General features: G+C 50.7%; 1 protein-coding gene and 1 long non-coding RNA gene across 6 annotated transcripts; one reads left to right on the forward strand and one right to left on the reverse strand.

The window, feature by feature from the left end:
* Positions 1-587: 587 nt before the first annotated feature.
* On the forward strand, positions 588-25,883 carry GJC2 (gap junction protein gamma 2). Of its 5 annotated transcripts, XM_015853001.3 has the most exons (3): positions 588-612; positions 2,039-2,125; positions 21,308-25,883. In XM_015853001.3, the coding sequence occupies exon 3, from the start codon at positions 21,328-21,330 to the stop codon at positions 22,573-22,575; it is 1,248 nt and encodes a 415-aa protein (XP_015708487.1). In that variant the 5' UTR covers positions 588-612; positions 2,039-2,125; positions 21,308-21,327; the 3' UTR covers positions 22,576-25,883. The 5 variants fall into 5 exon arrangements, with proteins under 5 accessions (XP_015708487.1, XP_085395250.1, XP_015708489.1 ...); XM_085539124.1 differs by lacking the exon at positions 2,039-2,125 and having other exon boundaries at positions 594-612; XM_015853003.3 differs by lacking the exons at positions 588-612; positions 2,039-2,125 and adding an exon at positions 6,088-6,447.
* On the reverse strand, positions 25,529-27,123 carry LOC116652987 (uncharacterized). The gene is made up of 2 exons (XR_004306278.2): positions 26,417-27,123; positions 25,529-26,220 (listed from the first exon to the last, which is right to left on the reverse strand). It is a non-coding gene; the product is annotated as an uncharacterized LOC116652987 (long non-coding RNA).
* Between the last annotated feature and the right edge of the window lie 8 nt (positions 27,124-27,131).

The following is a 27,131-nucleotide window of genomic DNA, read 5'->3' on the forward strand; positions in this document are numbered from 1 at the left end:
GTGCTGATTTTCAGGCTCACTTCCATGTGATTGCAAAAAGGGCCCCCGGGGGCTGAGCAATCCTGGGAAATAATTGGGCATCTGTAGCAGAAAATAAGCAAGGAGGAAAGAAAAAAAGGAAGTGGAAAACATCACGACTTCTTGCTCTGCCCATCATTGCCTGGTTCGGTCTGAGGTTCACTTTGCCTTCAACTTCTGTTGCTGAAGTCAATGGGTGTAGTGCTGGCATGGGGCTCTGGGGCGGTGCACTAAGGGATGGGGTAGTGGTGGGCTCGGTGGGTCAGGTTCATGGAAGGGCTTGGTGACCTTGAAGGTTTTTTGCATCCTAAATGATGTTGTGGTTCTGAGACCGATCCTTTGTATCTTTTTATGCTTGTGATATTCCAAATCTGCCATTCCAGCCCCGACTTTGCAGCAGGTGGGAGCTGCCTGGATGCGTTGTGGGGTGCTTTGGGTGCAAAGCAGCACCCATACTAAGGGTGGCAGCTCTGATGGGGATGCACTCCCTGCCTGTGCTGCTGATGTCTGCCTGTGCTTCCTGCAGGACCGTGAGGGGAGTGCTGCATGCAGACCGCTGCCACCTCACCCTGAGGCACCATCTGCAGAGAGCAGGTAGGTACCAGAAAACCCCAACCACTAATTAACCCTTGTTAGGGAGAACCGACCCCATCTGGAATCTATCCAGGGTGCTGTTCCTTCAGGTACAGGGTGCCAGGGTGAGTGATGCTCCTGGAGGAGACCCTTTGTCCCCTCCGATCCATGGAGCAGTATGCATAGGCACAGCATTCATAATTCCTTAGAGCTCAGGCATGAAGAAGAGCGAAAAGCAGGGAATTCAGTACGGGTGTTGCTGCTTCTGACAATAGCAGCTGTGATTCTGCTCATCCCGGACGTGGCTCCATCACCATAAATAGCCCGGAGCCATCTGCAATTCAGATTGTGTGCAGTGGCAACTGGTACAACAGGATGCTGGTGCAGGCAGGGGTGAGGTCCCCCTCCTGGCTCTGCATTTCTTCCTTCCCAGACATGAAAGGAGGGAGGAGCAGGATGTTTTCTGGCTTTTTCATTCCCCATCCCGGCTGCCAGAGGTCGTGGAGGTGATTTAGAAAGGAAAAATGAAAAGGAAAGGTGGAGGAAAAGAACAAATGCTGCTGCTCACCCAGGCTTTGTCCCACAGTGAGGAGACCCCTGGGAGCCACTCCATTGGGAAAGGTGGAGTGGCCAAACCAGAGCAACATTGGGCACCTGAATTTTCTGCTTCTCTCTGCTCTGAAGTCTCAGCAGTGAAAAGCAAAGCAGTTCCATAGCAGGCATCCTTTCCCCAGCAGATGTCCATTAGCACCTTTGGGCTCTTTGCTGGTTTTATTGATATTAGGAAAAAATGCTTCTCAGAGAAGGGAGAGGTATTGCATTGTAATGGGCTGCCCAGGGTGGCGATGGGGGCACTGTGCATGGAGGTGTTAGGAGATGTGGCACTGAGGGCTGTGCTGGGGATGGGTCTGTGGTTGGGCTGGGTGGTCTCAGTGGTCTTTTCCAGCCTTAACACCTCTATGAGTGGGCATGGTGGTGATCAGTGGGACAGCTGGACTTGGTGATCTCAGAGGTCTTTTCCAACCCTTCTGTGAAATCCCCCTTGCTTTTAGCTTGTCCTGTTGACCACAGTCATATAGAAGGAATTCTCCTGCAGAGAGGTAGGAGCTTCCTTCCCACCTCCCAGTACACCACCAGCTGCCTTTAGCCCTAAGGTTTCCCCATCTCTCCATCCAGGTTGCCTCATGCTGTGGTCCTCCCCTTGGATGCAGCATCCCACAAGGATCCTTCCCAACACCAAAGGGACCATCCCTCCCTTCCACCCATCTCAGCCCCATTTTTCCAACCACTGCTTCACCCCTGGAGTATTCTTTTCCCCCCAGAATCCACGCCATGTGCACAGAGGGGACACAATGGCAGCATTGAGCGCAGCAGCCGGGCTGCGGCCGCATTGTGCCTGGCAGAGAGATGCCCAGGGGTAATCGCCTCCTCCTTGGCTTTGTTGCAGGGCTGCGGGCTGTGGAGCAGCAGGGATTTACCCGCAGGGCTGCGGTTATGCGGTGAGGATCCGCATCCTTTTTCCTGGCTGTGAAAGGTAGGGGCGGCTGTGAGACGGCGGGTTGGGAAGGGGATGTTGGGATGGGGGCAAAAGGATGCTCCGCTTCTCATCCCTTTGTAAGGCATGTGTTGGTGGGAGCTGTGACAGTGATTCCTATAAAATGCTTTGTGCCATCCATTGTGTGCATCTGTGGGGTTTGCCTGGGCATGGTCAGCCTGCAGCTGGACTTATCCTGGGCTGCTTACAGAGAGAAGAAAGTGATAAAGAACTGAGGAGAACAAGAAATGAATTCATTCCTTGAGGAGAAAAAGGGCTCTGGAGGAATGCTCTGCTTCTCAGGGGTGGGGAGGCAGCGTGAAGGGCAGCTGGGATCCCATTTTTCTCTCCAGTTTGAGCTATTGACATCAGGAGGAGGATCTGGGGGGAGGCAGTGGGACAAGCCTTTTGGGATGGGGGCATTCAACCCTTTTGGGATGGGGGCATTCAACCCTTTTGGGATGGGGGCATTGCTGTGCTCTGGCGCTCTGTCTGGTCCCCATCCTAAATCTCTTCCACATCCCAGGGCCACTAGAAGGGGAAGAGGAGATGCCTCAGGATCTGCTTTTCCACCTGCATATGGTTGTTTGGAACTGGATGATCTTTGAGGTCCTTCCCAGCCCAGGCTACTCAATGAACTTCATGCACAGAGTCTGACTCTTCCTCATCCCCTCTGCAGCTGTGCTGCTCCTCATATACCAAACTGAATCCTGTTATTGAACCCTTGGTTTGTGTTCATGAGACCCAGCACAGCCAGCTCTCGGGTCTGCAGCCTGCTTGCTTTGCTGCTCCACCTTTGTCATTGCTCCTTCCAGCCCCAGCACCGATGGGAACTGGTGCATGGAGCTCAGCCCAGCAGAAGCTGCAGTTTCACAGCTGCTGCCTCTAACCCACGGACAAAAGGTCCATTGAGAGGACGATGCTCTCTGTGAGATGCTTTTGTGTTGTTATATTATTATTACTTTTTAAAGGATGTGAGCTCAGTTGTCACCCCTTATTAACGCCTCTAGATCCTTAGATAGTCCCGGCTTAAAGATGCAGTTGTGATTTCCATAGCCTTTTTTGTCTTCATCCTTGTGAAATAGTGACCACCTTCCCCCTTGGTTGGTTGGGTGACCCTCAGCTACCTCCCTACTCTCCCCAATACCTCGCTGATATGATCACAGTGAACTTGGTTGCAACCAGCATTTGTCCATATGGGTTCCCTGAGTTCTGGAAGGACCCTCTTGAGTCCTGCTGGTCCCAAATGGGGGGGGAGGCATTTCTACCTTCCAGCCCCAAATGTCCATTTCATCTCTACCAAAGAAGTTGGTATGTGAAGTCATAGTAACTTCATTTAATCCATATTGAGTAGGAGAAAACCATGTTCTGTGCTGGCAGCGGGTGAGCAAAGAGTCCAGACCCCAACCATAGAATTGCTCAGGTTGGAAAAGTCCTTAAAGATCATTGAGTCCAACTGCCACCCAACCGTGCTACCCAAACTCTAACAGCCCTCTGCTAAATCACATCCCTGAGCAACCAGTGGGGAGGGGAGTAGAACCCTAATCCTAAAGTGTAACCCTTAACCCTAAATCCAAACAACAAGGAGATAACTCTTAAACCTAAATCCAAATCCAAAAGGGTATCCCTTAACTCTCACAAGTGTAACTCTTAACCCTAATCCAGAAGGGTAACGATTAACCATTAACCCTATCTCAAATGTGTAACCCTTAACCCTAACCCAGAGTGGTAGCACTAAAACCCCAAAGGGAAACCTTTAACCCTAACCCAAAATCTCATGGGCACCTTCTCGTTCTGCCCAAAGTCCCTTGCAGTGCCACACGAGGGCAATCTGGCTCCCACCAAAAGCCTCCTTAGAAAGCATCCCGAGGAAGGAACTCCTGCAAACTACGCCAGCTATTTCTGAGACAATCCTTGGGTGTTCTCCAGGACAGAAATACCAGCAGATGTTTGTCGGTGTGTGTCATAAGGAAACCCCTCCTTCCCCTGTAACGGAGGTGGAGCACGGCACGATGCGCGTTCAAGGCTCTGCTTCTCCCAGCACAACTCACCCCTAATTTATGGCTTGTCTGGAGCTTTTCCACCTGAGGTTCATCCAAGCAGCACAAGGGTCGTTTTTAAGGCTGAGCAGCTCCCTTTGACCCTCTCCGTTGCTTGGAGATCTTGGTGACCGGCCATGTAAACTGCTGTTGTTTCTGCTCCTCCTTGCCAGAAAAAGAGAAAAGACTTCAGGGCTGCTGCATGTCTGTACAACCCATAGAGAATGGAGGTATGGAAACTGGGAGGAAAATGAAGATCCTTGTCTTGCTCCTCCCCTGTAAATTAAGGCATAAGGAGTGACGTTATTGTTTCACTACTAACTCTGCTGGAGGGATTTATCTACCTCCCTGTCTCTGCAGAGGGGCCAAGTGTTGTTTGGGGATGTTTTTTGGCACAATACTGTATCCCCTCAGCTCTCCCCTGACCCCAGTGCTGCCAGCCCCCAGAGCCCTGGGCTGTCCCTAAGGCTCTGCATGTGCAAGCCAAGCCTTTGGGCGATGACTTAAGGGTCCCCCAACCTTTGTGTCCTCTGCTCACGTCCATCTTCTTGCTCCTCTGGGGCAGAGCAGTGTCCTGGGGAGGCTGCCCAGCTCTCCGTGGGTGTGTGAGGGATGTTGGGCAGGGGACAGATGTGAATGGTGATGGTGATGTGTGTGATCGCAGGCTGACGGGGGCTGAAGGTTCCTTAGGAGGCCTCGGAGCAGGGCCAGCTTTGTTGGATGGAATTGCCCCAGGCCCCGTCCAAACGAGTTATTTCTGAGGGTGGAGATCCCACCAGCTCCCCGTGCCAGTGTTTGTCATGGAGAAAATGATTTTTTGATGTTAGGTTGAGGTTTTTTCTGGCTGTAGCTTTTCCTCTTGCTCTGCGCTTCTGAAGGAGAACCAGGACCATCGTCTGTAGGACGAAGCAGCTGGACACATCAGCAAACCTGTCCCCTTCTCTCTGAACCACACGACACCCTGAGCTGGAAGGGACCCTCAAGGATCCCTGAGTCTAGGCCATGAGATGGCTGCTATGGAACTACAGGTCACCATGAGGGGCTGTAGGGCCATGAGGCCTTCCCTTGGCTTCTTCTGCTATGGGCCAAACCAACCAAGAGACCCTCTGCTCCTTCCAGACGCTGCTGCACAGGGTCAGGAAGGGCATTGAGGCTGTATGACTGGTGAATTCACAGCCAGCATCCCCCTCTCCACTTGGATTAGCTCTGTCTTGACACAGCTCTCCCACCAGCGGGATGTAAACAGATGGAACCTGGGAACATGGCCCGGAAACGCGGCCCGTGGCGGGCGGCCGAGCTGGAGCATCGCTGCCCGAGCAGCTCCTGCTTCCTTCCCACCAGGAGGGCTGGGATGTTCCTGCTGTGCTTCCTGCCCAGGGGCAGGTTGCAGCTGCAGGGTGGGAATTTTAGGGAACAGAAGAGCTGGGAGCCAGCACCCAAACGTAGAACCATAGAACCATTAAGGCTGGAGAAGTCCTCTAAGATTATCCAGGTCTGACCGTTCACCTAACACCGCTATTGACTGCTGGCTGTTCCCCAGCGCCACATCTCTGTGGTTCTTGAACACCTCCAGGGATGGGGGACCTCAGGAATTGGACTCAGTGTTCCCTGTGGGTCCAACTCAGGATATTCTGTATCCAGGGGTTCAACCTCCAAGACCAGCTCCCCATCCCAATGCCACGTTGATGACAGAAAGGAAACGAATGCATTCCCTCAGAAATACTGCTCCCAGGCAGGGGGATCTTTCAGCTTTCAGCCACTTGAGATATGCTGGCTGTGAGTGCTCTGTTCTGGGAAGGCTGCTGGCTCACACAGCCCTCCCGCTGCCCCCAAGGTGATGCAGTGCTGGGGAGGAGCAGCCTGTCCCCGATGTAGCCACTTCTCCAAGGGCACCAGAGGAAGGCTGACATTCAATGGGGCTTTGTTGAACGCAGGCGAGGTGCTTGGCCAGGCTACCAGCAACCCAAAGCATTTTTCATATGCTGGTTATAGAGCAGGAGCGCCTGGATGTAAGCAAGGGTGAAGCAGGTGCTTGGAGGTTGAGGTGTGTGGATCCCCCCTTCCTTTGCTGGGCTCTCTGCTGTATCCAGAAGATCTTTGCTGGAGAAGTCAGCTGTTGGCTCCTGGTTGAACAGGCCTAAATGTTCACACGGGATGGACACGGCGTTTGGTTGAGCACGACGCGTTCCACCGCTGTGCCCAAGGCATGGAGAACTGCCCAGCATCCTTGTGGAGAGATGAGGAGATCCGTGGGGCCGGCGGAGCTCCAGCACACGTCCCCTGGTGAGATGCAGACTGCACACCCCCGTGCTTTTGGGAGATGTGTCTGTCCCATTGACCTGCCTGATGTCCTGGGGTTGATGTTGTCTGTGTTGCTGCTCTTTTGGTGTGTTTTTGGGTGGGACCCGTGGCCAAAACATCTCCATCTTGGCTCTGCAGGGTGCTATAGGGTTTGAGTGAGGGTGTATCTCTCTGAGCCTGGAGAAAGCTTCAGTGGATAGGACTGCTGGGTGAGCCCATGCTGGGATGTATGTGTTGTGTGGCTGTGATCCTGCCTTGATCTTCTATATGAGAGTGGGGGGGCTGTGGACTTGGTGATCTTAGTGGTCTTTTCCAACCTGAATAGTTCTGTGATTCTACTGAGGAGCCCACGAGAGGCTTGTGTGCAAGAAAAGCTTATTTCTAGATGCTGCTGCCCTAGAAAATGGAAGGAGATGGATGGAAAAAAGCTGACATCCCCACTCTTCAGGGCAGCGAGACGAGGAGAGCAGCAGAGGAAAGCAGGCAGCTTTCTGTAAGAGATGTCTAGCAGCAAAAACATGCGAGGTTTTTACATGCTGGTCAGGATGTGTGTGGGTGTGGAACTGATTTATTTGATACTCCACTAACACAGCTTGCCCGGAGAACCCAAGGTGGGAGGATGAGAAGGAAGCTGTGCTCCCAGCAGCTGCCCTGCTGCAAGCTTTGGACTGGCAGCTCTATTTTGAACTCAGACCTGCAGTCCTGCAGCCTCCAGGCAGGTCACAGCAGTTTTAGAGCCAACCCAGAGAAGTTTAGCAGTGGTTTGTTTGAGTGATTCGTGTCGAGCATCTCAGAGTGTTTATGTTGGTGGGGTGTGGTTTATCTACGGCTTGAAGTATTTGCTGATACCTCTTACAGCTGGAGTTTAATAACAGCAGAGCAGTGCTGGTAGACCTGCAGTCGTTTGGGAAAGAGCAATGAACTATGGGGAAAAGGGTTTTTTATTCCCAGCCAGTTGATTAGGAAAGGTCCTGATCTGCTTTACACCACTGTGTCCCACTAGGAAGGGAGGGAAAGAAATGCACAGGGCCAGAGGTACAGCTCCGTGCCTTTGATAATGGAGAGCTGAGTGAATTTGTTTGAGGCTGGCTCACTGGAGCAATAAAACTTTGGTATGTGTGAAATCTCTATTAACCTGTGGCCCTTGTTAATGTGCGGAGGCAGGAATGAGCCGTACAGCAGGAGAGCCCATCCTGCTGATATTCCTTGTAAAGGGAAGCTCCCAGCAGAGAGGCCAACACAAATATTTGTAGTGTGGACAGGGGCTGCCCCATGCAGGAATGCTCCTGTGCCAGGACAGGAGGTGACATCATCCGGATTCCTTCATTGAGGAATGCAGGGTTTGCCTCTTCCCTGCCAATAATTGCTTCTTAAAAACAGACCTGCCCAGGGATGTACATCTGACCCGGCTCTGCCTATTGCACAGCCCAAGGTCCTCCTGTTCTTCTTTTGTGGTATTTGCAGGGATAGGCGTGAAAAATGTTGGAATTGGTAGTTCACTGAATTATAGGTAAAAGCTCCCAAAAAGCAGGGGACCTTGTGTTGGGGCTGGCTGGGATGGATGGGGCCAGTGATGGGCTGGGGATGTGCGTGACAGGGCAAGGGGGAATGGTTTGGAACTGAAATGGAGAGGTTTAGGTTGGATCTTAGGAAGTTTTTCACCCAGAGGGTGGTGACGCACTGGCACAGGTTGCCCAAGGAGGCTGTGGATGCCCCATCCCTGCAGGCATTCAAGGCCAGGCTGGATGTGGCTCTGGGCAGCCTGGGCTGCTGGTTGGTGACCCTGCACACAGCAGGGGGTTGGAGCTGGATGAGCATTATGGGCCTGTGCAACCCAGGCCATGCTGTGATTCTATGAGAGCTGCAGACGGGGCCATTTGCATTGCTCCTTGATGACCCTTGGTCTTAGAACCCCCATTTCTTGGTCCAGTGAAGCCCAGCAATCATGTCACAACTGCAGGATCTCTCTGTCATGACTGCACTGGATATGCTGACACACAGAGTGTTCTGGCCAACCACCCTACATCCCCCCTGACAGACTGATAGGACTGCCCCAAAGCAAAGCCTGATTCCCCCTCCACATAACCCTTGACTTCTCCATTGGGTTGAGCATTGCCACATCCCATCCTTTAGCTTGCACCCCTCCACCCCTGTCTCTGCGTTGGCTTCAGCACACGCTACTGGAAAGCTGTGGCGGTCACCGATGTTCACATGTCATCGACACTTCCACCAGCCCCTGCTGCAGCAGAGGGGTCAGTTCCTGTGGGATGAAGGCTGCTGTCGTCATTTCAATAGCTGGAACTAGGTGTAGCTGAGCTGCCCCTGTTATGGGTCCAAGGGGGGGGATTTAGTGGTTGGAAAGGCACAAAGCTTTTTGCTCCCAGTGCCTGAAAGAGGATGGCTGGCAGGAAATGAAAGCTCCCTTCTCCAAGGCAGGGGTGGTTTTGTTTCTGTGCTGGTGCTTTAATTTTCCGTCAGGTTTTGGAAATTCTTGGCTGTTACAACTGGACAATTAAATCCAGAGCAGAAAAGAAGGGCTCCAGCCAAAGAACTAAAACACTTGGTCAGCCAGTGCTTTGAAAGGGGGATGGAGTGAGGACGCTGCAATGGAAAGCAGCAGAGCGAGGAGGATGCGGAGACGTGGCTTCAGTTGTGCATGGAGACGATCTGCTGGATTTTGCTTATTGCTGGAGCAATAAGGTACATCACAGCTCAGTGGGCTGGATGCTGCTGTGGGATTCAGCTCCTGCAGCAGCACCCACGGCCTGAAGCTCTGCCTTGTTCATCCACGAGCACAGTTGGTGTTTCTGCTTTGTGTGTCTGAAGTAAATAGCAGCGACTTCTGCTGTCACTCCTCAGGCTTCCTCGGAAACACAGATGGTGTTGTGGTTTCTTTATTTCTCCTGTCTGGAGGCTAGAGGATGCCTTGCAGGGAATCATAGAGTCATTAAGGTTGGAAAAGACCGCTAAGATCATCTAATCCAGCCATCATGGGGAAGGGAGGGGAAGTGCCAGATGTGGAAAGAGTGAATATTCGAGAAGATCCTCCCACAACTTCATCTTCTTTCCTCAGTTTCTGCTCATACCCAGGTCACTACTTGCAGCTCTTCACTCCAGGAAGTCTCCAGAGGGGTTCAGGAGTGCTGAAATGTTCCCCTGGTGCCCAGCTAGTGACCAGCACAGGAGACCAACCAGCAGTAACCAGTGCCTCAGTATCTCCCTGTAGGGTATCTGAGACCATGACTTGGTTTCTTGGTTTCTAAGAGCTGTGGATGCCCCATCCCTGCAGGCATTCAAGGCCAGGCTGGATGTGGCTCTGGGCAGCCTGGGCTGCTGGTTGGTGACCCTGCACACAGCAGGGGGTTGGAACTGGGTGAGCACTGTGGGCCTGTGCAAGCCAGGGCATTCTATGATTCTATGAAATGCAAGCAGAAAACTGGAAGACCAGTTGATGAATGTCAGGATGGGCTTCTAGCATTACTGAGGGTTTAACTGTGCCTGTAGCATCCTCTGTGTTCCATCTCAGTCTGTCAGAGATTAAAGCCTGCATCACACATCCCTGCTTGGGAGCCAGACCAGTGCCTGGTACAGGGATGTGACCCTTGTGCAGCCCCAGTGATGCTGAGGGTACCAGTGGGCTCATTGCTGCTCATTGCTCCACCAAAACCCACACTCATTCACCTGGTGCTCTCTTGGAAACATTTCTACCTTTGGGAGCATTCTGTTCTATCAGCAAAGAGATCAAAAAAAGCTTCAGCTTGCGGGTCAGCCCCATTCATTGCTGGGTCAGCCCTGCAGCCTCTGTGCAGAGGCTTCCCTATGTCAAAGGTGAGGAAGGGCTGTCCTCCTCCTCCTCCTCCTCCCATATCTCCCCCTCTTCCCCTTCCGCCTTGACGTGCTCATTCATGAAAAAACATCTGCTGGATGGATGAGGAGACAGAAATTAATGCTGGCACGTTTCTCCCGCTTGTTGGCCAAGGGAGGTTGTAGGCTCGGAGGGTTTTAATCTTTGTTTTCACAGCTGGATTCAATATTGCCCTTTCTTCTCTCCGGCTTTTCATTGCTGTTCATTGCCCCGAGTGACCTGCTGCAAAGCAGAGTGTGCACTCGTTGAAGGACAGCACACAGTCAGCTTCCCTGGGGCTGCCTGCACCTCAGGACCGATGGCCCTCACAGCCCTGTCTGCACATTGGGGGCTGTGCTGAGATTTATGCTCTCCTACTGAGGGTCCAGCAGGGTGATGTTGCAGTGATGAAGGTGCCATCCCGTGAGGATCCTCTGGGAGCATCAGGCTGCAGCTCAGCTTTCCCAGCTCCTTTCCACCTGACTCCATGTGGGGTAAAGAGGTCCCAGCAGCAGGGACCACCTTGGTCCATCCTTTGGTAGGGTTAAATGTATGGGGTCTGCTTTAGCCCTGTGCATGGGGCCATAACGAACCCTCAGCCCGTGGTCCCAGCCTAGACATCATGGGTTGAGGTGTTGCAGGGTTTGGGTATAGGGCGGAGAGTGTACAGAATGGGATGTAGGCTTCAGTGGTGTAGGTCTTGGTGGAGATGGTGTAGGGTTTTGTGATGCTCAGGTAGGGTTTAGTGGTGTTTGTGTGGGGTTTGGTGATGGTGATACACTGTTTGGTGGAGGTGGTGTAAGGTTTGGTGGTGGTAATGTATGGTTTGGTGGAGGTGTTGTAGGGCTTGGTGGTGGTGCAGGTGAAGCCTGGTGCTGCTGCTGTACGATCTGGTGGTCCTGGCAGTGTTTTGGATCCCTGGGTGCCCAGCACAGCACACAGGCAGTGGCTGGGGTGGGGAAGGTGCCATCAGCTCCCCATTGGGTGCCAAAGGGCTCAGACCTCAGGCTCTGAAGTTCCTAATGTCAAAGCTTCAGGCACCAGCATGGCCTGATGCCAGATGGGACTGGCTCCATTCCCACCTGGACACCAGCCTGGAGGCATCTCTCCACCTCACCGTGTATCTCCAGGCAGGGACCCCCATCCAACACCCCTCTCATCCTGTGAGCTTTGGGGACGAAGACACATGTCCCGCCTTCTTGGCACGGGGATCCAGCTGTGGGGCTCAGTGCAAAAAGCCTCACACAGGGTGGGGGCCCACCTATATAAACAAGGTCAGGAAGGCTCCCAGCCATTCCCACTCCGTGCTCCCCTTTGGATCTGACTGGCCATTCTCCACTGATGCTCCCAGCCCCAGGGCTGCTGGGGAAGGTATCGTACTGCCCCTCAGGGCATCTCTCTCTGATATTTCTCTTTTCTGCATGCAGATACAACTGCTTAAGTATCTCTGTGTATAATTACTTAAATCCATTTAAATATTTACTGGTGATACTGGTGCAACAATAAATCCTGGTTGGACCAGTAGAAATCTGTCCCAGTCATGCCGATACCCAGCCAGAAAGGTAGGAGTTGTGTTATAGTAGTAACATTTCCTTTCTTCTTTGCTTTTGGTTTTCTCTGTTATCTAACAGTTGGCAAGAGCACGTCCAACCTGTTTGTCTCCACATTTATCATATTCTAGACCCACACTCTATTTGTGCTCTGTTTCAGCTGTGTTTAAATCTTATAAGTACTGGAAAAGGGGTCATGAGGTTGCATCCAGGTGGGTTCCATTCCTACCACAGGTTGGTGGGGGACATCTTCATGCAAAATTCATGTCTTTTCTGTGTTGTAAATGCTTGCACTTGGCAAACTGCAGCTGGTTTTGGAGTGGTGAAGAAGCATTAATGCCTTTGTACCTATTTCTCATTGCTGCCACTTTCTGGCAGGGACACAGGGCTGCTCCAGTCCATATGGACCTAGTTAAGTCCTGGTGGGAGAACTGTCCTGAGAGTTGCTGTATGTAATATGGGGCTTTGGTTGCAGTGAGGCTTGTCCCCATGCTGTGTCTGACAGAAGAGGTATATGGTGGTGAAGGCAACACCATCATTTTTCTGATTGGGGCTGCTAAATAACAGTCAGAGTCTCACAGTCAGCAACCCACCATGCACAAATAAAATGATGTATTTTCAGTACCTGCAGGATGGGATGAGGAAGGCAGGAGGAGGTGTGTGAAGCATGTCCTGGTCTGCTTGCGTGGTGTCACAGAGGACACAACATTCTGCCCTTGCTCTGGGACTTTGTCTCCAATCTCTCAGATGTCCTTTGGGACTTTGTCTTTATCCCCCATCTCTAAGATGTCCATCAATGCTGAGCTGCGATTCCCAGCCTGGCTGGGTTCATCCTGCACGACACTGCACGAACCTCTGCTCTTTGCTCCCCTTGTTCCTCCTCCTTCCTGGGGCTCTTCCAGGCCCCGCTCTAACACCTGCCCATGTATAGGTGCTAGGAGAAAAAACAGCTCTCCGGAACAGCCAAAAATGGGGCCGTTTTTGGTGCTGCTTGAATTTTTCCAGAGTTCCCTCATCCTTCCCATTCACCCTGGCCTTTCTCCTCTCGGTGCATCTCTGCTCAGTGAACCGCTAAGGGAGGAGCTGAGGGCGATGACGGGCGGAGGTGATGCGCCGTGAACTGTTGCACGGCCACTGTTTGCCTGGGGATCCGCTTCCTCTGGTTTCTTTTGATTTTTGGGGGGATTTGTTCTGTAAGTTCAGGAAGGTCTCCAGCAAGTCAAGCCTGGCCGGGTTCGTAGGGCTGCACCGGCAGCCAGCAGTGCTGGGAATGCTGGCTGGGAGCTTTATTGCTTCCTGTTATGGGGGTACAGGAGATGCGATGGGGTGGTGGGAGAGACGTGGTTCAGCACGAGTGCCAGGTTTGGCCCCAGCACATCGGGTGGGGTTGGAAATGCATTGGTTTGGTTGTTTTTTTTTTCCTCTTTGCTTCTCCGGCTGCTTCAGGAAAGGGAAGCAAATAAAGGGGATAATTGCTCGCTTTGGCCTTTGCAGAGACCTCTGGCTGTTGAAGCAGATCTCTGCCTTGGGTCTGCTTGCTTTGGAACGAGAACAGATGGAGAGAAGAATGCTATAATGGGCAGTGTCCCCATCGCGGTCCATTTCTTGCCACCTCTCTGTATGTCAGCCCTGAAAACTTCAGGGAAATAAAAAGGTTCCATCAGAAAAAAAGATGGGATTTCATCAACATCAAAATTGGTCTCAGGAATGTCTCCATTGCAGCAAAAACTGCAGCCGGGAAGGGCTGGAATAAACCGCTTTTGTGCTCCAGCCCGAGCTTAAATGCTTCCTCTGGGCTTTTGTGCTTTGTGATTAAAATCTTATTGTTATTTCCCTTTATTGGATTTTTCTTGTCATTTTCAAAGTGAAGTGCTTTTACCTTTCCGCAGTTATGATTCAGTGAAATCCCAGGGAAACATTGCAGTGTTTTTCAGCAGGAACATCCTTCATCCTGCTAACATCTGGCTTTTTTCCTCCGATCACCAACCAAAGCAAATTTAATAGAAATTCTGTTTTCTGACTTATCTTCGATGCCAAACCGTGCTCCAAATTTAGCTGTGACTGAGAGCAAGGGTTTGTATTCGCAGAGTGCCTTGAAGAAATCAGCTTTTACCTTGTTTTCAAATATCCTCTCATCACACAGACAAAAATCCTTATGGGCTCTTTGTCTCAGTTTGGTCCTTGCAAGGGGCAGAGACCCACCACAGTGTTGTCATCCAGGTTATAACATGAAGAGACTGTAGAATCATCGAGTCATTAAGGTCCAACCATCAACCCATCCCCACCGTGCCCACCCTTAGAAACACAAAGGTTGGAAAAGATCTTTGAGATCATCATGCCCAACCCTCAACCCACCGTACCTGCTCACAGAATCACTGAGGTTGGAAGAGACCTCTAAGATCACCAAGCCCTGCCATCATCCTGTCACCACCTTGGCCACCAAATGGATGCAGAGCAGAGAGCACAGAATGAACCTGATGATGATGGGGGTAACGTGCCATATCTGCAACAGGGTTGTCCACACACAGTTCTGTGATAGAGCAGATTTTAGTATGGGCATGTTTCATCCTGCCTGTACTTCTTAACTAAGACTGTTGAGGTTTTGACTGCATCCCTACAATGTGAGCCCTGATAAGTCCAACCACTTGGAGAACACCCAAAGCATCTTGGTCTAGAGTGAAACGTCCCTGCTGTGTCAGAGACTGGAATTGATCCCAACCCATTCTGTGATTCTACATCAAAAATGAGCCTGTAAAGCCCACCTTGTGTGGGAAATAGGGCATAAATGGCGAAGTCACAGTTATTAATCACTAACACTGCTAAACAAAGGTAGAAATATTCTGATTCTTATGACTAAGGTCAACATCGTGGTCTTTTTTGCCTTCTAGAGGTGGTGTTTGAGGAAGCACCAATTTTCACACCCCTGGGAAGGGGGCAGGTGAGAGCCCACCACCTGGGCTGGATGTAAGTCAGGCAGCAGGTACGGGGCAGTCCTCCTCATCTTCCTCCTCTTCATCTTCCTCCTCCACACCCAGCAGTGCTCGCCCAGGACCAGCAGAAGACAATGCAAATAATAGCAGGAAGAAATGAAGCAGAGCAGAGGAGGAAGCGCTGACACGGAGGTTGCCCTTCCCCGAAGCACATGTTTATATCTGACAAAGATCTCTGCTGAACGCTGTTCCTGCCTCTGCTGGAGGCGTGGGGCTGCAAAGAGCAGTCCGACAAACCAGAAACACTAATGAAATTCAAACCTGTCTCTTTTTTTTTTCCTTTCTTCTTTCTTTTTTTTCCCCCCATTTAGCTGTTCTGTTTTAAAGTGTCACCTCTGCTTTCAGAGCCAAGAGCTGAGCCTGTCTTTCTGTGGCTCTCACCATCGCTCACTGTGAGCCGTGGGCTCCAGATCCCTTTTCCTCTCTAGGTTCCATAAAAAAAGTCTCCAGACAGCGATGCTGCTTCATGGGTCTTCTTTTTTAATAAGCAAGCTTGTTATTTGAATGTATTTCTTCACTTTGTGTAGCTTTGGAACAAATCAAATGAAAATCTAGAGGGTGAGAATTAGAGAAACTGAACTTGGAGTAACACAGTGCAGAGCTGTGTAGGGCTGGGCAGGATGGGGTACCTACATTTGCTACTCATCACATAGCAGGAAGATGTCATGCCAGATAAAACTGTAATTAATGACAGCCATGTAATTAATGACAGCCATGTAATTAATGACATCCATTTTCAATGAGGTGTCAAAAGAACCGTGTCAGGAATACCTTTGTTTTCTGTTCTCAATATCAAGCACTAAGTGAAACCCGGGGCTCTGGATGCTGCACAGGGAGTGAAAAGGTTCCTATTGCTTTTTTAGCCCATAACATTTATTTATGGCTAGAAAATCTCTGTTTGCTCTCCAGTGTCTGCCTTGGAAGGAAGCAAACACAGGCTGTTTATAAATGTGCATACCCCTGCCGTTCTGTTATTACCCTGGATACAGGCAGCCAAGGTTTTGGCCCTTGCACAACCTGCTCAAATGGTAAAAAAAGCCAATGAAAGCAGGCAGGAGGAAATGCTCAGCCTTCCCCAGGCGATGGGTTGGGTCGGTGTGATGGGAACCATGCAGTCCCCAGAGCCTGGAGCAAGAGCAGATGATGTCCAGCTTGTTTGCAGCATGGATGCTCCAAGAAGACGTCCACCAGAAGAGACTGCTGTGTGTATAAATAACCTGCAAAAGGTCTGGAGAGGCAGCGTGACCCGTGGGGCTGGAACTGTGCTGAGCTGCCTTTTATCTCGAAGTCACTGCCTGCACTCCTGCAGAGCCTGGAAGTTGTTCTCAGCTGGTTATTTTTAAATAACTAATAATACTGCTCCACAGCTGGAGCTGCTGGAGGTCTCGCCCCTGCCTGCGGTGGGAAGGGGATGCTGGCAGGCATCCCTCAGGTCTGGTGGTTCTCATAGTCCTGTAAAGACAGGTGTGAAATGTGTTGGGAGTGGGATGGGTGAATGGAGGTGATGGGCAGGTGACACACCATGCTGTCCCCAGATGTGAAAGATCATGCAGGGTTGAGTATTTTATCCTTCTTGGTCTGGTCTCAATGGGAGATGCCCAGGAATTTTGGGAGGAGATCCAACAGATCTGACAGTCTCTGTATCCCTCTGTACAGAGGGAACCTGCTCTGTATCCCTCCAGCTCCTTTGGCAGGGTGAGCTTTGTAGGTGTGCTAAGCACTGAAACATGAAGGTAGGATTATTTTGCCCAGAAAGGCTGTGGATGCCCCATCCCTGCAGGCATTCAAGGCCAGGCTGGATGTGGCTCTGGGCAGCCTGGGCTGCTGGTTGGCGACCCTGCACACAGCAGGGGCGAGCATTGTTGTCCTTTTCAGCACAGGCCATTACTGTTCAATCTCTTTAGAAGCTTATTTCCCCCCAAATCTCTCCCCAGACCTGTTCTTCTGACTGTGACAGCCATCCCTCAGGGGTATGTCCACCTCTACTTCGCTGAATTAGAGGCTTTTTCCACCTACCTATCAGAGACAGCTACTTCTGAACAGTGAATTAGCTTAGCACTGCATAAGGGTAATTAGTTTATAATTGACTGTTACCACAGTACACCCAGATCTGTGGACACAGTGGTTTGGCTGGAGTGCTCTGCCAACATGGAGAGGTGCAGAAGATGCTCAGTGGGCATAATGCTGATGGGTTGATGGTTGGACTCAATGATCTTCCCAGTCCTTTTGATTCCATGCTGCTGCTGCTTGCATGAGATGTTCCAGTGATCAGGAATTGCTGCCCCACACCCCACTGGGCTCTTTGGAATATCCAGCTTGGTCAGAACCCTCTTGGGATGAAAGTTCCTGATAAACCGTATGTCCCCTTTGATCAAAATGTGCATCCTCACGTGTTTTTACCCCTCAAAGGCTGGGTCTGATCCTTCCTGCTGTTTCCCTCTCCTGGGGAGGTTTTCTGCCTCAACTCTCCCCTTTGTCCCAGCACCTACCTGGAGCCCTGACCCCACTTGGTGACAGTAAGGGTCCGCGTGGATGGGGCAGGGACGAGAGATGCCCCAAGGAAACAGGGGCTCTTCTCCACTTGCCTTAGTCTTCATGCACATTCCCACACTTATTAATTCTTGTTCTTTCCACAAAGAGACCAGAAAGCCCTAAAATGTACCCCAAAACGCTTCTCCAGCTGTCCCCATCCATATGCAGCAGGCAGGACCTTCAGATCACTTCTCACTACAGAGCCTTGCCTCTTTCTGTTCTTTTTTTTCCCCTCTACCCAAGGAGCTTTTGCCAAAATGCGTTTTCCACATGTTCCCTATTAGTCATGCTCTCTGTCTTACAAATCTGTTACCAGCACCGCTAGTCGATGCTATTAATTTACTTCCAGTCCGCTCAAGAGCTCGGCAGCAAAATTCCAGGCACCGTTCCTAAAACCAGACCCGGCGGTTTGTTTGGATTTAAACCGATGCCTCCTTCCTGCCCGGTATATATAGCACCTTCTAAAGCTTGGGGACACCCAGCGAGGAAAGGGGCTGTGGTGGGAGCTGGGCTGCCCCAGAGGCGGGGTCTGCAAAGCCTTAAATCCTGCCCCGGAGCTCGGCGTCCCAGCGGGGCATGGCGTGAGCACGGCGGGACTTTATCTAGGGCAAGGCGCAGGAATGCTGGTGGAGGAGGGCAAGCAGCACCATGTCTCCGTGAGTACATTTTCCATTGTTTCCCCTTTGGTTTAAACAGCTGGGTGGGAAGCGAGCAGAAAGGAAGGACGTCAAGCTAGCTAGGTATATATACTTCTTTCCTATTTCGCTTTTTTTTCTCCTCATTCTGCTTGTAGACCGAAGTTTTAAAGTTTTCCCCAGTTCCAACCGCTGTCTGCAGTTGCACAGAGAGGATTTTTGGTGGTGGAACCAAGAAATAATTGCTGGCTCCGTGGGATTTCCACTATTTTAAGGCTGAGCCGCAGGCACTCGGATCGCCGCTGTCGCATTGAGAGATCCCAACTTCTATTTGTAGCTCTTTGGAAGTGAAACGGGTGCCCAGTGCCAGTCAGACTGATGTGTGCAGCTGGAATGAATGGGTTCCAAGCTGTGGGGATGCAGGGTCACCCCCAGGATCTCTCTGCATGTAATTGAGCCACACAAACCCCCCTGACCCCATCCATTACGCGCTGCAGCCCCACACAGTTCTTGCCCCAGTGGGCTGATAGGATTCTTCCCTTGTCTCCTTCAGCTGCTGTTGTGTGGGTGGGTACACGGGAGCACAGCGTGGCCATTGAGGTGCAGTCATGCCCAGCAGGGTCCCAGCAGTGCAGGAGCAGCTGGGGGCTGTTTCCTGCAGATGTTGCTGCCTGTCCAGATGTGCACAGCAGGCTGAGCACAGACTCTGGCTGGTAGTTGGTATCCACAGATTGTGTCCTCCGAGCAGTGGCCTGCTGGTTGTTCTGTTAGTTTGTGTGTTAGTTTCTCCCTGGTTCGGGGGATTTTGAAGGGTTTAAGGCAATGTTGCCAGGTGCTCCTGTCTGAAACGTGCTTCCTGGAGGAATCAGCATGTGCTTTGTTAACAAACGTTAGGTCAGAACTTGAATATTTACTCCAAAATCCATCATTGCCTTTGTCAGGTCCTCAGTGCCCCAGCAAAAATGCTACTGGGAGGTAACTCTGACCTGTGGGATCTGTGCCATGGAATCACAGAATCACAGAATTTGGGTTGGAAAGGACCTTAAAGCCCATCCAGTTCCAGCCCCTGCCACGGGCACGGACACCTCTCACCAGGCCAGGTTGCCCAAAACCCCATCCCACCTTGCCTTGAGTGCCTCCAGAGGGACATCCACAGCACTGGGCAGCAGTGCCAGTGCCTCACCATCCTCATCATGAAGGGTTTTTTTCCTACTATCTAATCTAAACCTACCATCTTTAGTTTAAAGCCATTATCTCCCGTCCTGTCACTACGCTCCCTTACAAAGAACAAGCTTAATGTGGGACTTACAGCTGACCAGGGATGGTGATGGGTGGCACAGAGACCACCAGGCTGGGCTGACTACCCAAGCCCCAGCCCTGCCCTGTCTGCACAGTGTGATGGCATGAACCCCACAGGTCAGGTAGTGCCCCATCCTGCTCATGACTGAATAGGCTCACAAAGCAAAGGAAGGACTGGGGATGCTTTGAAGGGGGATTATGGAGTCTAAAAGAAGCCAAAGTCACTCACAAGGAGTGAATCCCTGAATAAATGGTCATAGAATCACAGAATCATTTAAGTTGGAAGAGACCCTTAAAGGCCATCTGGTACAGCTCCCCTGCACTGAACTGAGACACCCACAGCTCCACCAGGTGCTCACAGCCCCATCCCCTGGCTTGGGTGTCTCTACCACCTCTGTGTATGACCTGTGCCAGTGCTTCACCACCCTTGTCATAAAAAAGCTTTATATTCAGTCTAAAAGTATAGATTCTAAACCACATTACTCCATAAAATATAGTGTTATGGGGATCACTTTCCACATTATTCTGTGGTTGAACCACTGTGTCTGCAGCAGCATTTCTGTACTGACTGTTGGGTCCAAGGCATCATTTCTGAGGCAGGAGGTGGGGATTCTGGTTCCTTTAGCATGGAGAGCTTCAGCAGGTAACTTGAGGGGAGAGAAGAGACCTTCTCACCTCTCCTCCCAGCTGGGGCATGCTGCTTCCTTTCTCCTTGCCTCAGTTTCCCCAGCTGCAGGACAGGAGCATTCCTCAGCACCATCTGCAGAGTGCTCCCACAGTCCCCCTCTGGTGTGTGAAGACTCAGAGGTTTGGGTTCGCAGAGGATTTGTTTGATCTAGAAATAGCAGGGTTAGAAAATTCCATCTGCCGGCTCTCAAGAGCCCTCGACAGTGGAAGAATTTAGCTGCATCTTGAGCCTTGGGCCGCATTGTTACTTCCTAGGGCAGCAGCAAGGCAAGCGCCCTGCAAACCAGAGCTGCTTGGCACCCGTCCTAAGCAGGAACAATATAACATTCCAAGAGACCAAAACGTGGAGAACAGAGCAAATCACGTTGCATTTCTTGCTCCTGTGCTGCTGCTTGTGGTTGTTCACACTCCAAGCCCACTCCATGGGGTCAAAGCCTCCAGTGCAAACCCTGGGGAGTGATTTAGTGTCTAAACGTAAAAGTGCTGCAAAGCTGAGCTAGGACCAGACTTGTGTCTTGTGGCATGATTTGTCCTGCTTGACTTTTACCTCTGTAGATGAGAGGGGCTGTGGGGCAGCACAGGGATTTGGGTAGGTTTGCTGTAGGTCGAGCTCTCATTGAAGCTTACGAGCCTGGTGCAGACAAGGGATGCAGGGGTGCAGAAAGGATGAGCCCATTCTCTGCTGCCTAAGGGTGGGGGCCCGCCTTCCCCCAGCATGATGCCCTTCATGTCCGGGTGCTTTCCCCATTGCTCTCACCCTCAGGTGTCTGCCAGCCCAGCTGTACAATTACTGCCTGCCTTTAATGATACCTGAGGTGCTCCAGTGACACCAGGGAGCTCGGGCTGAGACCCCACTGCAAGGCAAGCTGAGCACAAAATGGTTCTTCTTCCTCTCCAGCTGTCCAGGTCTTCTAATGAATGCATGGTTTCTCTGAAAGCTTTTGAAGGTTTATTTATAAAAGAGTCTGCATTTGATTTAAGCATTTGTTTTGCTTTGTTTTTCAAAAGGGACTTGAAAGGGACATCAGCCTGTAAATATAAATATTCCCATTCTTTTTTTTGATTTTTTGCATTTTTCTAGGTTCAGTAATGAAAGACATTGCAGCATCCCCTGCTCCCGCATTCAGCCTGGGTGCCTGAGCCCACGGCATGTGAGCGAGCAGCTATCACAAGTTGAGCATGTTTTGTGTATTTTATTCATTATTAGTTAGCCAAGATCTTTCCATCTTGAAACAGGCAACAAAACGCGTTGTTGGGACGTTAACTTACAGCTGTGTGGGTTTTTTTTTCCTGTTCTTTCTGCAGGTTATAACTGAGTAGCCCTTATGACCAACATGAGCTGGAGCTTTCTCACCCGCCTGCTAGAAGAGATCCACAACCACTCCACCTTCGTGGGGAAGGTCTGGCTCACCGTGCTCATCGTCTTCCGCATCGTCCTGACGGCTGTCGGTGGGGAATCCATCTACTCTGATGAGCAAAGCAAGTTCACTTGCAACACCAAGCAGCCCGGCTGCGACAACGTCTGTTACGATGCCTTCGCCCCACTGTCACACGTTAGGTTTTGGGTCTTCCAGATCATCATGATATCCACACCTTCGGTCATGTACCTGGGCTATGCCATCCACCGGATCGCCCGGTCAGCGGAAGAGGAGAAAAAGTTCAAGGGCTTCAAGAAGAAGAAGCAGTTCGCTTTGAACTGGCAGGCGGTGCGCAACATGGAGGATGCGATGGAGGCAGATGAAGAGGAGCCCATGATCTCCGACGATACAGCAGAAAGTGAGAAAGCTAAAGCCAAGCCCAAGAGCAAAGAGCAGCAAAAGCACGATGGGAGGAGGCGAATCCAAGAGGAAGGACTGATGAAAATCTACGTCTTCCAGCTGCTTACCAGAGCTTCATTTGAAGTTTGTTTTTTGATAGGACAGTACTTGCTCTACGGTTTTGAGGTAGAAGCTTATTTTGTCTGCAACAGACTGCCTTGTCCCCACACGGTGGATTGCTTTGTGTCCCGGCCAACAGAGAAGACAATCTTCCTGCTGGTGATGTACGTGGTGAGCTGTCTGTGCTTGCTGTTGAACATGTGTGAGATGTTCCATCTGGGCTTCGGGACCATCCGAGATGCCATCCGCAACCGGAAAATCAACAGCTTCAGGCAGCCCCCTTACAACTACGCCTACCCTAAGAACATCTCCTGCCCCCCCGAGTACAACCTGGTGGTGAAATCGGAAAAGTCCACCAAGATCCCCAACAGCCTGATGGCTCACGAGCAGAACTTGGCTAACGTTGCTCAGGAGCAGCAGTGCACCAGCCCGGATGAGAACATCCCAGCAGACTTGTCCACGCTCCACAAGCACCTGCGAGTGGCCCAGGAGCAGCTGGACATAGCATTTCAGAGCTATGGCAGCAGCCAGGGCAACGCGCAGCCCTCGCGGACCAGCAGCCCTGCCTCGGGTGGCACGGTGGTAGAGCAGAATAGGGCCAACACCGCCCAGGAGAAGCAAAGTGCAAAGCCCAAGGCATCCTTGGAGAAAGGCAGCTCCAGCAGTAAAGATGGAAAGACATCTGTGTGGATATAGCTTGTCTGGCAGCAGAGAGGGCAGCGTAAGTGGGGTTTTATGTAGGGTTCTGGTTTTCAGTATGTCTTGAGTTTATTTCACAGGGCACAGACACATATTTTTTTTTCTACGGAAGTCAAGAGAGAAAAGAAATTTCAGACCAATTTAGTACTGTCTTCCGGTGCATTAACAAAAGACATTTCCTTCCTCTTTCCAACAAGTTTTCCAGCCGGGAACCTCCAGTGAGTGACAGCGACCGCTGCATCCCGCCAAGGCTGGACAGCCCGCTGTGATGGAAGCAGAGAGCAGCTCCCACACACAGTGCTGCAGTCAGACAGCCTTTCATTACTAAATATCCTTAATCAGAATTAATTTCCAATCCCTTGATTAGAAAGGAAAGTGACTGATATGTCGATGAACTTTCACGGCACGCTCCCAGCTAACGTCTCGCTGGAATTTTTCAGTGCACAGCAGGCAGCACTGGAAGCAAAGGCAGTGGAGGTGCATGCACAGCACAGCACTGATGGTTTTCATCTTTTATTCTGAGCTGAAACAAAAAGCAAACACGGCCAAACACTCTGCAGCGTGAGCTGGCAGTGACGTTGCTGCTTGTACTGGTGCCTGTGTAGTGCTTGCTACAGATGGGAATCACTGCAGTTACAGTGTTTTTTAACAAACTGCTGCTTCACATCATCAGAAAGTGCCTTTTTGCAACCAGGAAAACAAAGTCATAAAGGGTGTTGACTTCTTCACGTGCTAAATTTGAGTAAAGGTGGGAAGATCAGCGTCGACAGATTTGTTTTTCTGTTTAATCAAACTCTTATAAATAGTGGCAGCCAGCAGACCTATGCATAGCGTGTATACGATGCGCATGTGTGTGTACATGTCGGTATATATAGGGACACATGAACATGTGTGTGTGAATATAGATGCATAGATATATATATATAAATGTGATATCAACCCTCTGATAATTTTACAGCCTTCCACTTCCCCTGGGAAAACTTGGATCCAGAAGGGCTGTCAGTGGGAAATGGGCAGGTTTCCATACACTTGCCAGGGGGCTCAGCAGAAGACCTGAGGGACAGGACCAGGGCAGCAGCAAGAAGTTTTCCCCTGGTTTATGGAGAGATTTTGTTGGGTTTGCTTGGTTTTAAGACAGTCTCCTTGCAGTTGCAGGAGCTCCAGGGCTCCTGTTGGTGCTGGATGTGCTGGGTGGGTGGTTTCCTCCTGGAGCTGAGATGTTCTTGGGATGCTTGCGGCAATTCACTGTCATGGAGGCAAAGCAGGCAGAACCTTCCAGATCAAACTTTACAAGGAAGAAGTAAATCCTTACAGAACACAGCATCATTCCCATGCTGAGCTTCTCCCTCATAGCCTTGCCAGCACACAAGCCCTCATGCCACTATTTCTTCCACGTTATTTCTTGGTTAGCCCTTTTTCATGACCCTGAGATCAGTTACTGGAAGCTTAGAGGGCACCAGTTCTCCCCAGCCAACACAAAAGCTGTGCAGTGCCCCTGCAGAACAGTGCTGGTAGCAAATAGTAGGTTTTAAAAGATGCAAAGAAATGTTCTATGAGGTATCCAGCTGCAAATATTTGGCTTGTTCCTGATCCTGCAGAAGGCGCTGCCTGGAGCACTGCCTGCCCTTGCTGCTGGAGTTGTTCTTTTTGGATAAGGGCATTTACATCCCACAGGAGGCTCAGTGCATCGTGCAGCACCACTGTTCTGTAGCATCACACACACAGTGCATGCAGGGATACTTTCTAAGGCTTTGTAATTTCCCATGAAAGGTTAAAAAATTCACAGCATGGTGGTAGGACAAACATATCTGCTCATGCTGCTCCTTGTCCTGCATATGGGCACCCACCCACTCAGGCAATGCAGGGAGTCTGGGTGCTGCTGACAGTGCTATCGTGAAGGTACACAGAGCCCAGGGATTATTCCCTGAAGATTTGGGGTGTTTGAAGACTGTCTTATCTCCTTTAGCTCTGCTGTAAGCCAAGCAACCCTACGTTCACCAGCCTGTCATTTCCATGCCACAGATCCAGCGTGCCAAGAGGGACGATCAGGCGGTCCTGCAGCAGATTTGCAGCCTCCTCCAGGCTGGTGTCACCAGCACATTTAATACGCACACACTGTTTTCCATAGTGGGAGTCAATAATTGCAGTATTGATGAGCACTAGAGCCGGGGCAGACACTTGGGTGTTCGATACCAGCTCCTCATCAGGCAGGGTAACTGCTCGCTCTGCTGTCCTCCCAGCCAGCCCTGCTCATCTGAAGGGCTTGAAAATTTCCTTGCATAAAATGCTTTGCAAATGAGGGCTGATCTCACTTTCCCATTTTTTTTTCCTCCAAGCTTTTTGACAGGGACTGAAGCACAAGGGCACGCTGCTGGCAGGACTGCCTGATGCCAGAATCTTGTGGTGGGCTGCCAGGCCCCCATTCACTCCTCTTAAACCAAGAAGGAGCCACCCCTGTTCCTCCAGCCACCAGCATGAGTCAGATAGCCCTAAAAATATGGAGGCATATTATTACAATTAGATCTACTGAATTGCTCACTTCCCTCTTCCTTCCACTGCTCGCCCTTTGGAGTCCTTAGGATGTTGTATGCTCCACTGAGTCACCTCCACCACCAAGGCACCGACGTCTCGGCAGCAGTGACCCAGGGTAGGAAGGGAAATCCCGTCTTTACTGTGTCTTTTGGGCAGGAAAAGGATAGGAAGGCAAAATATGCATAACCACAAGCAAAAGCCCCACCACAAACCAAACCAGTGGCTCGAGGAATTTCCAGCAGACGACGGGCAGCATCAGCCATGGAAGAAATGCCAGTAGTATAATTAATGCTTTGCTTTCTTTTCTGCAGGTTAGTCATTTGGTTCACGCTTCAGACGGGTTTAGCTCTGCAGCTGAACTAATCAGAAATGTTGATTCTCTCACTAAGCTTTGCTGGATAAAGTGCCCGCCCTTGAGTTTCTGTTCTTACCATTCAGGGCCAGGAATGTCCCATGTAAAAGCCAGATTACCTTGTTGCTTGCATTGCATTCCACTGGAAAATACTTGAACTTAACTCAAGGCCATAACCAGTCTGTGCTGTTATGAAGTTTTCTGGGATATTCTTTCTGTTCGTTTTTTTATGTACTAACTGTATTTGTACTAGAAAATCTTTGAGTATGAGGTTGAATCTCTCTAAGTATTTCTCAGTGTAAATGTTACATCTGGACTGTAGTTAGGTCAAAAGAGAACGAAACATCAGCCCGACTCTTCAACCGGCTGTCCCACATCCATTACTAATAAAACGGAATAAAACTTACATTTTGTTACGGTATGCAAAGTGTGTGATGTTTCTGTGAGAAGGAGGACGAGTGTTGATGAGAAGAAATTCTTCCCCATCTATTGTTTGCCTGCTTTGGCCATATAAGACCTCTATTTTCCCACATACAGCTATAAATCACTGCAAAATATTTTTGCCTTAAGAAGTAGTTGACCTTCTGGTTGTTTGGGATGTGTTGTCTCGCTGATGAATCACTGCCTGCAGTTCCTTCAGGCGTGGAGCTGGAGCTGCTGAGGAAAGACTGTGCTCTGAAAAGTGAAGAAACTTTGCTGAGTCTGGGAGAAGTTAGGGCTGCAGCAGAGAGCAAACAATGGGACCTGTCTGAGAAAACCTGCAAGAGAATCACAGAAACACAATGATTCAGGTTGGAAAAGACCACTGAGATCCCCAAGGCCAACAGCAGCCCATCCCCACCTTGCCCACTTAACCATCCCTCAGTGCCATGTCTCCTCAGGTCTTAACAGCTTGGTTTTCTTGAAGACCTCAGTCCCTGCTCCTCCCACAGATGGACAGGCACATTCACTCACCACTGTTGTCCCAAGTGGCTTCATCAAGCCTCTAGGCGCATTTCTCTCCACTCCTCTGGCAGTTGTGATGTCTCCAGGACTCCACTGGCTCCCACCAAGAGGCAGAGAAGAAAAGGACTCTGCTGGAAGTCCATGGGGAAGGTCAACAGCCAGAAGTGCCTGAGTGCTACAGAAAACATGATAAAAATTGTGCTAATTAACAAGGTGTCCTTAAACAAGCAAGTCTGGGAAATAGGGGGCTGCCAGGTTGATGTCAAAGTGAAGCAGGCTTTGGTGACTGAGCTTAGCTCAGTGCTGCTGTATCACTGACCCCTGGCAGCCTTCATCCCATGTGGAATTGCATCGGGAGGGTCAGGTGGGGATGAGGGAAAGGTTCTAGTGGGCATGGAATGGGCTGCCCAGTGCAGTGGAGCATTTAATGCACAGGGCAAGGGTTGAACAACTGTATCTCATGAGAGTCTGTGGTTGGAGAGGATAGAGAAAGTCATCTACGCTGTTTCCGAGGTATCCAAACGTGTCTGCTTGGAAGTGTTGCTCCCCAGGTCGTTTAGGGGGATGTTGCTCTGGTGGGGCTGCACCTCAAGTGCTGCGTGTGCCCCTCGTCAGCCAATGCTCCACAGAGAGCCTTAAGCACAAAGGAGAGATGGGTGCTCCACTCTCATCCCCCAGTGCTAGGATGGCCTCAGGGGCACACAGAATAGAAACAAAGGCTTTC

This window comes from Coturnix japonica, chromosome 2 (assembly GCF_054131305.1).
Source record: "Coturnix japonica strain WE chromosome 2, WE-NBRP24, whole genome shotgun sequence".
Taxonomy (NCBI): Eukaryota; Metazoa; Chordata; class Aves; order Galliformes; family Phasianidae; genus Coturnix; species Coturnix japonica.